The sequence below is a fragment of the Helicoverpa armigera genome, chromosome 8 (genome assembly GCF_030705265.1).
Source record: "Helicoverpa armigera isolate CAAS_96S chromosome 8, ASM3070526v1, whole genome shotgun sequence".
Taxonomy (NCBI): Eukaryota; Metazoa; Arthropoda; class Insecta; order Lepidoptera; family Noctuidae; genus Helicoverpa; species Helicoverpa armigera.
In genome coordinates this window covers 1,329,408-1,343,795 of record NC_087127.1, presented here as the reverse complement: position 1 = coordinate 1,343,795, position 14,388 = coordinate 1,329,408, and the positions used below count along the sequence as shown (strand labels likewise).

The following is a 14,388-nucleotide window of genomic DNA, read 5'->3' as shown; positions in this document are numbered from 1 at the left end:
CACAACTTTCTGGGCACCATTCTCCTTTCCAAGGCACCATGTATTGAGAGGCTGCTTGAGTGGTTTTTTAATGCCGCTATTTTCCTAGAGCTCGGTCGTACCTGACCAAAACTTATCGACCTACCCAAGTATTCGACTTCGGTTGTCAAGAAAGAGCATTTTTTTAAATTTATTGAAAAGCCTGAGTTAGTGAGTGTTTGTAGGACTCTCTCGCGAACCGCGTCGAGATCGAATTCGTGAACGACGACGTTCATGACTTCTCGGCATTTCGGGCACAAAGATTCGGTATCACACACGTAAAGTTTCAACAATGTCGAAAACCAAAAGTAAAAGTTTGCGGGTAGAAAAATATTTTGATATTTTGTTCCTTAAATGATTTTACCAGATATCTAGTGGGCGAGTGAAGCTATTCTTTATCCCACTTCTGATTTTAGGAATCAGAAGCTCGGATATTTAAAAAAAAAACAACACAACACACGACTCAAATCATTCAAATCTTTATTTTTAATTAAGGAACAAAATAACAATTATCGCACATTAAATTAACACACAAATTATCAAAAAATTATAGAGAGGTACAAAAGTTTGAAAAATAATGTCTCACGTCCCTTGGGAGATGTAACCGCCGCGACGACACTCGAGCAAAAGAGAACTGTCAACGGTGTGACGTTGCTTATATAGGTTCGTGAGTGTTGCTATATCTTGGCTCCTAACAGTATTTTAATAACTTCCACTAATAAAATTAACTTAAAAATATATCAGCCAGTCAAATTACCGGCTGCCCTTCTCTGACAAGCCTTCACACATGTCCTAGATCACGCGTGACCCGACTGCTTGACTGATTCCTACGAAAACACTGGAATGCTGTCAGGCTAGACTGACACGCCTTGCGAAAAAACTTGTCATATAGGTAAGTATATTAAAAAAAGATTGAAGTTAGTTTTGCAGGGATTTTGTAAACTTGATAGAAGAAGTATCCATAAGATGTTACTTATGTCGTTTGTTGGAGAGGATTCACGATAATTTTACCTTTGTGTGAAGATATTTTGCTCACTAAAGATTTGGGATTCTGAAAATTAGCTTAAATCCATTAACTATACCTACTAACTAATATCCTTTTCAGCAAGTGTTTTGGACTGTAAATATCAATGTAGCGGGATTTTTCTCAATCTGATTTCGATAGGATATCTTGTCATTATCATTATACATACAATACAAACAAACTACTACCTACAGGAAAAGGGAAAAAAAACTTTATATTTATTTTACTATCCAAACTCACGACAATATGATGTCTACTTATAAAATAAAATAAAAAAATTACAATTTCAAGACAAAAATAGTTGTACGTGTGATGTCTACTTATACCAACTTAAATTTTATTCGTTCAGATTATAAGAAAAACGATTCTCAGCGATTTATAATCGTATTGAGAGTTGTACAATATCGTGCTAAGTATTGTAAGTAAGTATTAACTGTATTAACGCGGTTAATTGGGTGTAATATATCACATTAGGTGCCACTGTCAATCAGTTTTTACTTAAACTAGCTAATTATAAACTGCATACCGAATACATTTGTTTAATTATCTAGTTAAAATAGTTCGAATGCTTGGCACTTCGCTGTGTTACTTAGGAACATCATTATTTATTAATGACACAACATATTATTATGATTATGAAGAATTTATTTCAGGATGACTTTTTTCTATGAGAACTTTTTCAACGTTTTTATGTTGCAAGTTCTATACCTATATAAAAATAGGATCGGGGCAAAAAGGGTCTTTGCGTGGCTCTTGCATGAGACCTAAAATAATTTTTGGAGTTGACAGAAGCTTGACTGATGATGATGATAAGGTGGCCCTATTTGGATAAGTATTTACCTACACAGTCTAACTCTCAAAAAAAAGTTACAAATATCATAGATAGACCATACAGTCTATGGTCTATCTATGATTTTTGTAACTTTCCTTCAACTTTAACTGTCGACTTTGACTGTTCGGACTGAAGGACGACTCAAAATATTTTGAAATGAGATTCCTATCACTAATAAATCATCATTGATAAAAGGTCAGTTTTGGATTGCGATTCAGTTCTCTCTAGTGAGTATTCGATTGAGCCTGAAGGTTAGGTGAACCGGATCCATATCGATTATAAGGTCGAGAACTTGTTACAATAATATTATGTAGGTAATATGTGATAAATGCTGGTGTATGACATACTTAGTCATTAAGTTATCTTTAAGTTATTGAGTCAGTTAAATTTTCTTTGAAATCAAAAAGTTTATCATCTATCGACTATATCTACCGATTATATATCTTTACTATCGATTAAGTTCTAATCTAAGCTACGCCTATTGAAAGTTAAAACCACCCTTGTTACATGATACAATAAAATTTATAAACCCAATTACCAATTCAAAACACTGTTTCATGAAAAATGGTAGAAAACACCGTTCGTAATGCATAACTACCCTCATAGTTTCGTAACCAAAATTGCCGCCAAAAATCTCGTATCTTGACTTAACAGGTGGCCTAAAACTGATATATTCGCGGAAATCAAATTTGACATGGGTTACATCGGCGGGTTACGTAAATCTTTATGCTTAATTATGAGTCGCATACGCTGTAAGGTCGTAGAAAGTGAATCGACTCGTGTGAACCGTCAAAAAAATCGGCGGCCATGTTGCCAGTCTGTGGCGCGCAGCCCGCGCGAGTCGACGCTTCCCGCCAAAACTTGAATTTCGAACGCGACATTTCAAAACTTTTTTTTATTATCGCGTGTTCACGGCCAGTGTCAATATAGTTTTTTTATTAATGTGCATTGGATCTCCTTCGCATGTGATGTTGTGAATAATGTGAATAACAGTAGTGCGTAAAGAACAATCGATAGATTCTTTGTGTACTTACGTTTTCTAAGGATGGGGAACTTTGATAGGACGAGTTGGTTTTACACGATATTTAAAATGGTAAGTCACTTTTACTTAAGTACAAAATAAATATAAAAGAATAAGTCCATCATTTTATAAAAAAAAACCTTTCTTTTTTAAATTACACGCAAGAAAGCCAGTATTAATGTGATACAGCCTAATTAATGTCCGTGATTCGCGTTTCATAACAACCTATTATGACTTTATTTCCATAAAACATACGTAATCGTCAAAATTGGTCACTTTTACCAAAGGCGAGGAATTCATCTGCGTCCGGATTAGTTGGGTAACAAACTGGTTAATAATTTAATCGGCACAATCGTATCGTAGTATCGAGTAAAATCGACTAAGGAATTTCACTCGATTTGTTTGCGATTTCTCTGTTTGATTATGTGCGGTTTAGTCGGAAATCGAGTTATTGTTCCTGTTTTAAAAATACTGAAACCTGATTTGCATATATTCATACGTTTAAAACAGAAATTACCTTCATAATAAGTTTTCCTTATTTACCAACGAAAAAACGAATTTTATCCAGTGGGTCCAAAGTGCCTATATGCAGATAAAGTATGTTGTTTACCTTTATTGAATACTTTTTTATATACTTGAGTACTTCCGAACGTGGCTATTGATTGTGACCTTACCGGCAACATTCTCTAGACAGGAAAAAACAACAAAAGTCGGGTGTACGAGTCTACATCTTATGTTACTAGCTGGTTAAATAATATACCGCAAATGGCTTTATATACACCTCGACAAAATACCCTATTTTCTTGTCGCTGTCCTCCAAATAATAGTTAATTTCCATATCCATACACCGTTTCAGCAATAGGTAAATCTGCAAAAGAGGATAGTAGCGTAATAATAGATCAAGAGTGTTATTACATTGAGGCTTCTGTAACAAGGTGGACTATCTATGAAATAGATATTTACAGTATTTTTCATGTTCCCTAAGATTTAGACAGTAAGATAAAAAACTGGATGGAGATATTGGTCCCTTGGACGTGGTATAAGTACTTATCAAGTTTATCAGGATGCGGGAAATGGTTCGTAGAGAAACTGCTGGTATTTCCATAGTGTAGACACCCAGGAAGATCTTACGCAAATAATTAATTAAGAAGCGACTAATGTCTACATTAAAACTGCGTTAGATTGCAACTAATTAGCTGAGTGCAAGTCGGATTGCGTAAAAACGTTTTATGTCGTCGTTACACGCATTAAAGTGAGCAACTAATGCTTTTAGTTAATGGGTATACAACTTTCTTGGTGAAATGGTTACTTACAGGTGTATTTTCGCTGTTGGCAACAATGTTTTGAATGTTGCCAATAAGGAAAAATGCCAATTGATTGCCTTACTCGAGGGGTCCAAGATTCTGTATTTGTAATTCACGGCATTGGTTGTTAAATTAATAGATGTGAAAAGGACTCGTAGTTCTGATTGGGATGTTTAAATGATCCTTTAAAATGGCAAAAGTCTTTAAATATACTCTTATTTTTTAGTAAAAAGAATGCGCAATTTTAGAGAACAACCACAGCAATATCTTAAAGACATTCTCTTCCTCAGCTGCTATTTTCAATTTTGCCGTACCTATGTACCTTATTCAGACTTTGCTGCATCTAGAACCCAGTAATCCACATAAAAACTATAATCAATTCGTGTAACCAACTTTATCGCAGATACCTATAACTGCGTAAATCGGAATGTTAACCAGAACAAGACAGGTTTGTGCATATTTACGTAATGCTGTCATTCCGTCGAGATTCTATTGCAAACCAATTATCATTTTTAATCTAGCCGTATATATCTTGGGTGTCGAAATGAATTGGAGAAAACCTGTGTCGCAGCTTTCGTTTATAGAACCTATGAAGGCTTAAAAAGGTCTTATTTCGAATATCCCTGTAATCGAACATTTACGGCCGTTAACGATATTCTATTCTGTTGTTTTGCTTACCTACTAGAGAGAGCAATTTAACGTTACTTGTATGGGGTTAATTTCAAAAGAACAGATAGATATTTATAATACTGGGAACGGACGTCAATGACTTACCTACAAATAACTCTACAGTTCTAGAAACCAAATAGTGAGTACAGGTCATTTTAAAAAACCGCTCTGAAGTCAGCCATTTGACGTCTTGTATTTCGCAGCTACTAATACATAGCTGACTTCAGAGCGTAGTTAGACGAGAGCTGTAAGATAGATTTTAAACTTCGACACGTTCAGGGTATCCTTTACGACTCGTTCTCTTACACTGTTTCTCAGTAGCATTCAAGATACTCAGAAAGTGGGTAGCATTATGACTTAAAATCTCTTTGAAAAGAGTTAGGTTTCAATCCGCACAGTTTGCCCCAAAGCGCCGGTATCTTGAAGTTCAGGCCACCATGACATTTTACAAATTATAAAATTATAATATTACAGAATGAATCATAATACTTACTCTATTCATAATTATCATTGAGCAAACATAGAATTTTAGAATGTAGATGTAACTTTAATAATATACGTTTTGACCTCTACGCTAGCCATTCACACGACAATAATTAACTTGTACCATTCTTGCTACATAATGCTGAATGCGAATTTGAGACGGTGAGTTTGTATATTTGCGTCCCTTTGAAGGAAAAACGGCTGATGCTATTTTCATGTAATTTGGTACAGAGATATAAGAGTCTCTGGTTAATGCTATAAACTTTTTTTTACCCGTTAATGAGTAGTTTAACCCCTGGGGAAGTCCATAGATAAGGTTTTAGTTTGGTGTCTGTATTTTGTCAAGATTTTTAAAGATATTCGCATAGAAGAATAAATATTACATAACAAGAATTCCCTCATATTAATTAGTTTTACGTTTATTATGTGTTCATATTAATTAGTGTTACATTATTCGACGTACGTAACTGAAGCATTCCTTTCGATTACAATGCAGACGTATTTTATACTTTATTGTCTTAACCTTTAGACTTGAATTTCAAGTTTCATGTTGCTATGCCAACGTTGTAACACAATAGGTCATTATTTGAACTTGTGACCTTTTGAGGTTTTTAGCACGGGCTTAGTTTAGATCATAGCTTAGATAAGTTTACACCTATTTACAAAGAGGGTTAGGCAGAAGTATTTTTACCAATTTTAAAAAGAAATACTTAAATTTAGGGATCCCGTAAGAGCATTTAGGGAACACGGAAAAGGAATTTCGTTTTTACCAAAGTTTAAGTGTCACTTATAACCTTTATTATTGGGGGAGCCTTTATTCTAAGTGATACTTAGATAGGGACCCGTTAAGAGATTATTGGTGGAAACGGGCATTAGACTAGGTATTTATTTGTAGAAATATGACATTAGACAGTGTATTTGGGTCAATAAATGTGAAACGAATAATATTATCACGATATTTTTAAACTAAATAAATAGTTTCATTATTATTTCAATTGGTCCATTAAAATTTAGTTTTCTAATTGCCTATATTAAATATCGCGTACCTAGGTGCGGATATGAGTTGCGTGCGTAGAAAACTATTGATTTTTGTATGGGACGAAAAGTATAGTTAAATAAGTATTTCGTGTGTTAAATAATATATTTTTTTTAGTTCTTTAAATATATTTATTTTATACAATGTACACACTGTACATATATACAAACTTAAACTACTTATCTTTATACAAAACTAAAAATAAAATACTATATACAAAATATAATTATTACATACTTATTTGTAGTATCGTAATCACATCGTAATACTTTATTTAAAGTCTTGTTTTAATGTAATTTGTCAACCTTGATTATTCGCGAATGTATTCCTGGTCTGGTTCTATTTCAATATTTGTCAATTTATATTCAAAGTACGTACAACTTCAGTTTTATTATTATACGTTATTGTGGATGACATTTTAAGAATTTATTGATGCTTGTCATGATGTCTGCTGTAAACGAAATCATTTTAATGTACATATATCCGATTACTGTTATTATTTATAGGTATTGGGTGCAGCGTAAGGGAGTGTCAGACTCTTACTGACTTAAACCCACCATGTTCCTTTTTAAGCCCTTGATCTGCCAGGGCCGCGGTAACTCGCACGAACAATCCCGCAGTCTCGCCAAGCATCGGATCTAAAGTGTCACGCAAAGTCTAGTCTAGCTTGGGCATTTATAAACCCACATGGCTGCTTAGTTACTACATGCATCATATATAATATTATAAGTACATATAACCATAGCGTAAATGGTGCCAAAGGGCTAGTCAGCTTGTCTCACAGTAGATAATCTGACAGCATAGAATCAAGAACACCTGCGTATTAATGTGACAACGATATCAAGATCTTCTAGTGCTGAAGGTCAAATTATTAGCAAACATTAGGTAACAGGTTTCTTGTTTTAATGAGGACACCAGTTTTAAGGCTTTATGGCTAAAAAAATTGTGGAATTAATAATGAGTTTGTTTATGGATGAAGCGTGACTAGTTTCGAAAATGGTTGAAGATAATGTAGGCCTAATTGGAATTTGGAATATTATAAAAAAAATGCGGAATTAAAATTAAGTTTGTAAGAAGTAAAATTTGTTTGCGTCAATATTAAAGCAACGTGATAGGATTTTTATAATACCTAAGTTATTTTACGTTATTAAAATGGTCACCATAGAACAGTGTGTAAATATAGATTACAAACATTACCTACCTACTCTGTATTTGGAAAGGATCCTTGAGACTCAAGTTAGCTGGTGCAAAATGTATTTAGACCCTTTAAATTCCCTCTAATTTATATATTGGAAATCGAGATACAATCTATAGGTACCAATATTATAAAGCTGAAGAGATAGTTTGTTTGCTTGAATGCGCTAATCTCAGGTCCGATAGCCCATTTATCGAGGAAAGCTATAGGCTGGTTTTTTATCCCAGTTCGTCCAGAAGTTCCCACTGGATGCCACTAAAACCGTTGGCTGAAGCTAGCGTATCAATAACCTAAAAAGATATATAAAACATTAACTAAATAAAATATATTAAAACTAAATAAATCTGTACACCTAGGTACAAACTTATTGATTCCGCTTACCGTCAGTCGGCGTGTCCTTGATGCGCGCGCGCACATTCCCCGGCGCGACGATATTCCGTCTCGTCTCAACTGATAGTCAGTAGTATTTGTAGATGTTTGTAAAATATATTAAGATATGAACATATTATAGTATTTTTTGTATATAGAATAGTGTATCTGCTTCATGCATTTGTAGCAATATGACTTTACTCAGCAATCTCTAATTCGTTAATTCTGCTATTTTCGTTAGTCTGGAAGCTTACGCGCTTTTGCTTTTATGACCCAATTTTTTACCAATTAACTAATAAAATTGTTTGAATGCTTTTAAATAACCCTATAAATTGCATCAAATTAGCACTCAAGGGGAAAGAATTGCATCAAAGTTTATTTAAACCACATCAAAGCCATTTGAAACACACTTAGCACTTACAACTTCCCCATAACATAATAATCGATTACAAGGTCATAACAATAACACCACACCATAGACCTATAGTATTACTATAAAAAATACTTTCGCTTTTACTACAAAACTAGTTTTATTTTCATAATAGTGAGAGTTTTCACCGCTACGTTACTCCATTCAATAAGACGACGTCATGTCGTACAAAAGAGTTCAACGCGCTCACTTAATAGTGTTATTCAAATATTATAGTTTTTTGCCCTGGTTTTGCTTGTGTAATGGCACGTAATGGTCAGTTTGACTAAAAATATATATTGTTATTAAACTCCAAAATTAGTTTATGTCCTTTTTTCTCGTAAAGCCTTAGGTAAGGATGCTATATTGCGTCGGCCTAGTTAAGTGTTTAGTGTAAGATGAAAAACTAAAATGCGCGTCATAATAATTCTGGAATTTTATGTAATTTCAAAAAAAAATATGCAGTTTTACTGCCAACTTATAAAACATGATTATAAAAGTATCGGCTTTAGTACTAGGTTTTAAACTATAAACTTGGTTTAAGATGATTGTTTAAACCTACTATTAGAGTCAGTGTTTTTTGACAAACAAACTTTACTTCTTGTTAGCAGATATTAGTGTAGATTTTTTATAAAAATGTGTTGTTTAATGTTATTTGTCATGTAGTAAGATGAGTTACATAAGTTGAGCACATTGCGGTGGTTGGTTATGACTCAATTGTGTGGAGAAAACGGTTACGGTCATCGTTTTCGAAGTAAAATATTTTTTTTATTTCTTTTTTTATTCGGTATGTTATTTTTAAAGATATAAAACGTTGCGGGTCTAATGTGAATACTTATTTTTTTTTTTATTTTATTACATAGGAACAGCAAACAGCTAGAAACTTAAAAAGTAAAATATATAGGTTAGAAAAAAAATCGGTAGGTTTTAGACATCAGTAATTACTACATATTTATACCTCGAAATTAATCGTTGGGTTAATTTGTTATCCAGTTCTATAAATCTTTAAATAATAATCATCTATATTTCCTCTAAAACCTTAATTGATACATCATTAATCCGTTACCCATCACGATTTATTTTTTACAATAATTAATTTCATACGATTGTATTTCTATTATAATTAAACCAGCATCAGTAGGTCAACTCAATTTGATAGATCTCGACGAAACAAAAAAAATTAACAAAAAGTATTACATACAGACGTCTGCACGAATTGTTTCATAATAGTGTTTTTATGTATAGAGATGGTGGTACTATGTATATGTATGTAGATGGTTAATTGATAGATTTTTTTGTAATTATCAAATGAGGATATAGTATTGGTTGTCAGTTTGATGTGCTTGCTCTATTTAATGTTATTTTTATACGTTGTTTTTCCTCATGTGTAAAGCCGACTTCAGACTACGCTGTAATATAATAGCATGTAGCATATAGCTCATAGCACAACAATATCGCACACCGTTCTCTAGTACGAACACGTTAACAATGTACAGTACTGTATTTCATTGCTTAACTAGCATTAGCCTCTTCCTTACTATGCTATATAGCTCAATAGTTCAGCTCAATCTGAACCTGAAGATGCCTTGAATATAAGGGGAGATTCCACCACATCAGCACTACCTATATAATATATATTCTAAACACATTTATTTACGAATATTAATTCAGCTTAGTGCCAAAATATATTACTAACGCACACAGACATTATCTTAGGTCAAAATTTGGTCCCAAATGATAGTAATATGATCACAAGCAGTTGCTAAACTACAGAACCTACTTACATTAGAACAGGTTTACCTACTTATCTATAGATATATTATTACAAACAGCAAAGGGTTAGCGGTTGGCCTCAAGGGTGCGACTCGGCAATGTCAACCAGTATGCTTAGTGAAGTGATAAGCTGTTGATTGGTTAATTGTTTTGTGATCACTGATTAAATAGGTTACGCTTAAATATGTTTATAGCCAGGTACATCTAAAAAGTGAACCATCTTGTTTTCTACCCTGTTAATTTGTATTGTTAAAGGGTTTGAGTTCCATCTACGTAGGTATTTATAATCATAAAGATATTTTATTTACTTTTGGGTTTGACTGAAACAGATTAGAAGATAAAGTTAAGCAAAGATAAGTTGAAAAAAGGATCGTGATCGATTATTTGATATTTTTAATACTTAGCAGTAATGTTTTTTGCATATTTCAAATCTGCTCATTTGACACGAACCTTTTAAAGTTCAAGCCAGTCATTGCGTCATCACGAGATCCGCTTGCCAATCGTCTACGAAGCTGATTCAGAGCTTTTTGCACAAAATGCCGATGCGTCAGTGTTGCACTCTGTCAACTGTAGAATGTCAGATAAATAAACCGTTATTTTTATATAATAACGAAGTTTATTACACGCTTTTTATTAGCTTCACCTGTATGTTTGTAGGTTTGTATGTTTGTTTGTAACCGACTTCTTTGGGCGCGATTTTGACCCACTTTAAACGGCCAGATTTCGTTCAAACTTTGTAGATTTATTGAGGACCGATGACAATACACTAATTTGATAAAATTATTCCATTTTTAACCGACTTCCCAAAAAGGAGGAGGTTCTCAATTCGGCCGGTATGTTTTTTTTCTATGTATGTACATCGATTACTCCGAGGTTTATAGACCGATTTACGTGATTCTTTTTTTGTTCGACGCGGAATTGCTGCCAGTTGGTCCCATAGTCATCAGGTCAGGTTCTGATGATGGAAACCCTGAGAAATCGAGGGCAACCTTCGAAAGTTGTAGGCATACATAGGGTAAAAACTTGACACTCAGGTGTATGCTTAAAAACACTATTCAACAGTGAAGGTTTGGAGTTGACCTGATGCTGGAGACCAGAGAAGGTCGAGGGAACTCGACAACAGAATGTGTAAAGTACCTCGTGTTTGGGCTCATATTATTTGTATTGACGAGACCTTTGCAACAGTGAAGGTTTGGAGTTGATCTGATGCTGGAGACCAGAGAGGGTCGAGGGAACTCGACAACAGAATGTGTAAAGTACCTCGTGTTTGGGCTCATATTATTTGTATTGACGAGACCTTTGCAACAGGGAAGGTTTGGATTTGACCTGATGATGGAGATCAGAGAAGGTCGAGGGAACTCGACAACTGAATATGTGAAATACCTCGTATTTGGGCTTATATTCTTTGTATTGATGAGAACTTTCCACTAATATGGATAGTGACAACTATTCGTATCACAAAAAGCTGCAAATAAATTTTCAATTTGCAAAATATGATTTTTGTTAATTTAAATATAATTTTCATCTGATGCTTCGTCGTGCAATAGTTTAAAATTAAAAAGCTATTATAAATAATCCAAACTAAAAAGTAGAAAATAAATAATAGTTTAAAAAAACTAAAAAACACGCTTTTTATAGAAAACCGAACTAAAAAGTACAAAATAAATTTTAATGAATTTCAATTAAGAAAATAGTGTTAAAAATTTCAATGAATATAAATTAATAATATTATAAAAAAAGCGTGGGGTGCTTTTTAAGATATTATCGAAATGAAAATCACTCTACTTATATCTGTCAATAAAATATTTATAACTATTGACACCATGCACCCCACGCTTTTTTTAATATAATATTAATTTATATTCATTGAAATTTTTAACACTATTTTCTTAATTGAAATTCATTAAAATTTATTTTGTACTTTTTAGTTCGGTTTTCTATAAAAAGCGTGTTTTTTAGTTTTTTTAAACTATTATTTTTAAAACTAACAGTTCATTTAATATGAACTGGCTCTCATTGAACATCTTTGGAAGTCGTTACGGTTAGTCAGAAGCCAATAAGCCTCACACTAGTCTTAGCAAGGGGTATTGGGTTGCTCAGATAAAAATAGCTGGGTCAAGGAGGTGAGATAGGGCAGTAGCTCCTTGTAAAACACTGGTATATGGTACTCCGATCCCGATATAGTTGGGAAAAGGCTCGGGAGACTATGATGATGACGAGTTCATTTAAAATTGAATTATCCGTATTGTCGAAGGAAAGTTTAGTTCGATAAATATTGTAATTGTTCTTGTACCTATGTCTGCTCCAGTTTACCAAGTCTCCGAACAAATAAGAAATCAAAAACTGTCACTCCGATGAAGTAAGATCGCATTCGTTTCACGGAATCGATTTTAAACGGAATTAAAAGTATTTTCGATTTTCCTTATTGACGTATATTTTCTGCAGCAGTTTACTTTGTTTTATTATGAAGTAAAAGTATAGGTTTTATAGTCCTCCAACAGAAAAAGGCATAACTACCCAATTTTATGTATATGAAAAAGACCTTAAGAGTGATCAATCTATATTAAATGGAGGCAAAAAGACAACTCTTTACAGCAAAAAACGTGGCAACTACCAAAAAGGAATGAAATAAAAATTAAAAAGGCACTTTGCCTTCGAAATAAACAGCACCAAAATAAAAATTATTTAAAACTTGTTCCATCCATATAGGAACTTTAGGTATTCAAGATTTTTATGTTAAGCAGGCGTCTTTCTTGATTCCTTTATATAGACTGGTGTTTACGAGGATAAAAGTATTGGCTTATATTTCTCTGTAGATATATTCCTTGTTCATTATTTATAGTTAAATCTAAAACTGGCATCTATGGATAGATGAGAAAAATGGAATTGATTTTAGTTTCCTGTACTTTACCTAAATAAGCACTTTTGAAAGGGCATTTTTTCTATGTCATCATCAAGTCCCTCTCATGTTATAACTATAACAACCAGCTAAAAGCGCAGGCGGCGGTAGATACAAAATAATTATCATAATTTCCACAAAACCTTTTCATCGGAAAAAGAGAGATAGGTACATTTCTTAGTTACTGCGAGAATGTGGCAATAAAAGTAGTTAATAAAAATTAAACATGAATTTAAAACTATGTTTCCTTTTATATTAGATTTGCACAAAAACGATAAAACAATCGAATTACATCACTCCAAATTCAAGCAATCTACAAAAAAAAAAGAAAAAACAAAAAAGCAGCGTTCGATGCAAAATTGATTAGAAAACATCTTCATTGCGTTAAGGACCACTAATTGTACTAATTCGGTTTAACCACGCTTATGCAAGTTGCTGGGTGCTGTAGCAACCGCGGCTAACCGTGAGAAACTAGCAACCAGTCTGTGAATTGAAAGGAAATTAATGTATAAAATTAGTTTTTACGACCACGTAGTTGACGGAAATTTTCTTGATTTCCTTTAGGCCCTTCTATTGGTGGAGAAAATTTAGTTGATTTTCTTGTCAACGACTGTCTGTCACCTCTAGATCAAAACGTTGTAATATCTCGATTTTAACTCGTTTACAAACTTGTGTCGTGATTTCCGAAATCGATTCTGTAATTCATTGATAAGTTTTATTTGTACGATAAATCATCTGCCTAGCCATCCAACTATGTTAGGGTCGGCTTCCAGTCTAACCAAATACAGGTGAGTACCAGTGTTTTACAAGGAGCGACTGCCTATCTGACCTCCTCAACCCAGTTACCCGGGCAACCTAATACTTCTAAGTAAGACTGGTCGTACTATATCGATTATCATCGTTTGATTATCGATGTTACTCGATGTCGTAATATAGTATGTTACGTTGGAACTCGTAATTAGTGTTAGCTAATGAGCTCACACATTTGGCTTTCTATCAATATTTCCTTAAGGGATATCGCAATTATTTGTTTTGCCGGAATACGCGGCCGGAATACGGTACGCGGTTCTATTGTTTATGTAATATTACAATGTGACGTGTGTTGCGAAGTTTTCTAAGAGGTTAAACTTTTAAGAAATATATTTTTACTAGTATCAGACACCAGCTTCCGACAGCGGTTTCATCTGCAACCCGTGTCAAATACGCAAACCCGAATAAAAAGTAGCTAATAAATAGCCTTCCTTGATAAACAGGCTATATGCTATGTCTAATTTTGAAAGAATTTTTCAAATCGTAGGTACCATTAGTTCTTGAGATAAGCGCGTTTAAACAAATAAAATGTGCTAACTACAAATT

The 14,388-nt window shown here is 33.5% G+C and overlaps 1 protein-coding gene across 2 annotated transcripts in view; it reads left to right on the top strand.

Annotated features, from left to right (window-relative positions):
• Positions 1–2,673: 2,673 nt before the first annotated feature.
• The window catches only part of Cht6 (Chitinase 6), a 116,082-nt gene continuing 104,367 nt past the window's right edge, over positions 2,674–14,388 (top strand). The window contains exon 1 of one of the 2 annotated variants that reach the window (XM_064035737.1): positions 2,674–2,967. In XM_064035737.1, coding sequence (XP_063891807.1) covers positions 2,920–2,967 — 48 coding nt within the window. In that variant the 5' untranslated portion in view covers positions 2,674–2,919. The remainder of the gene's footprint in view (positions 2,968–14,388) is intronic. The other variant, XM_064035738.1, reaches the window with a different exon arrangement.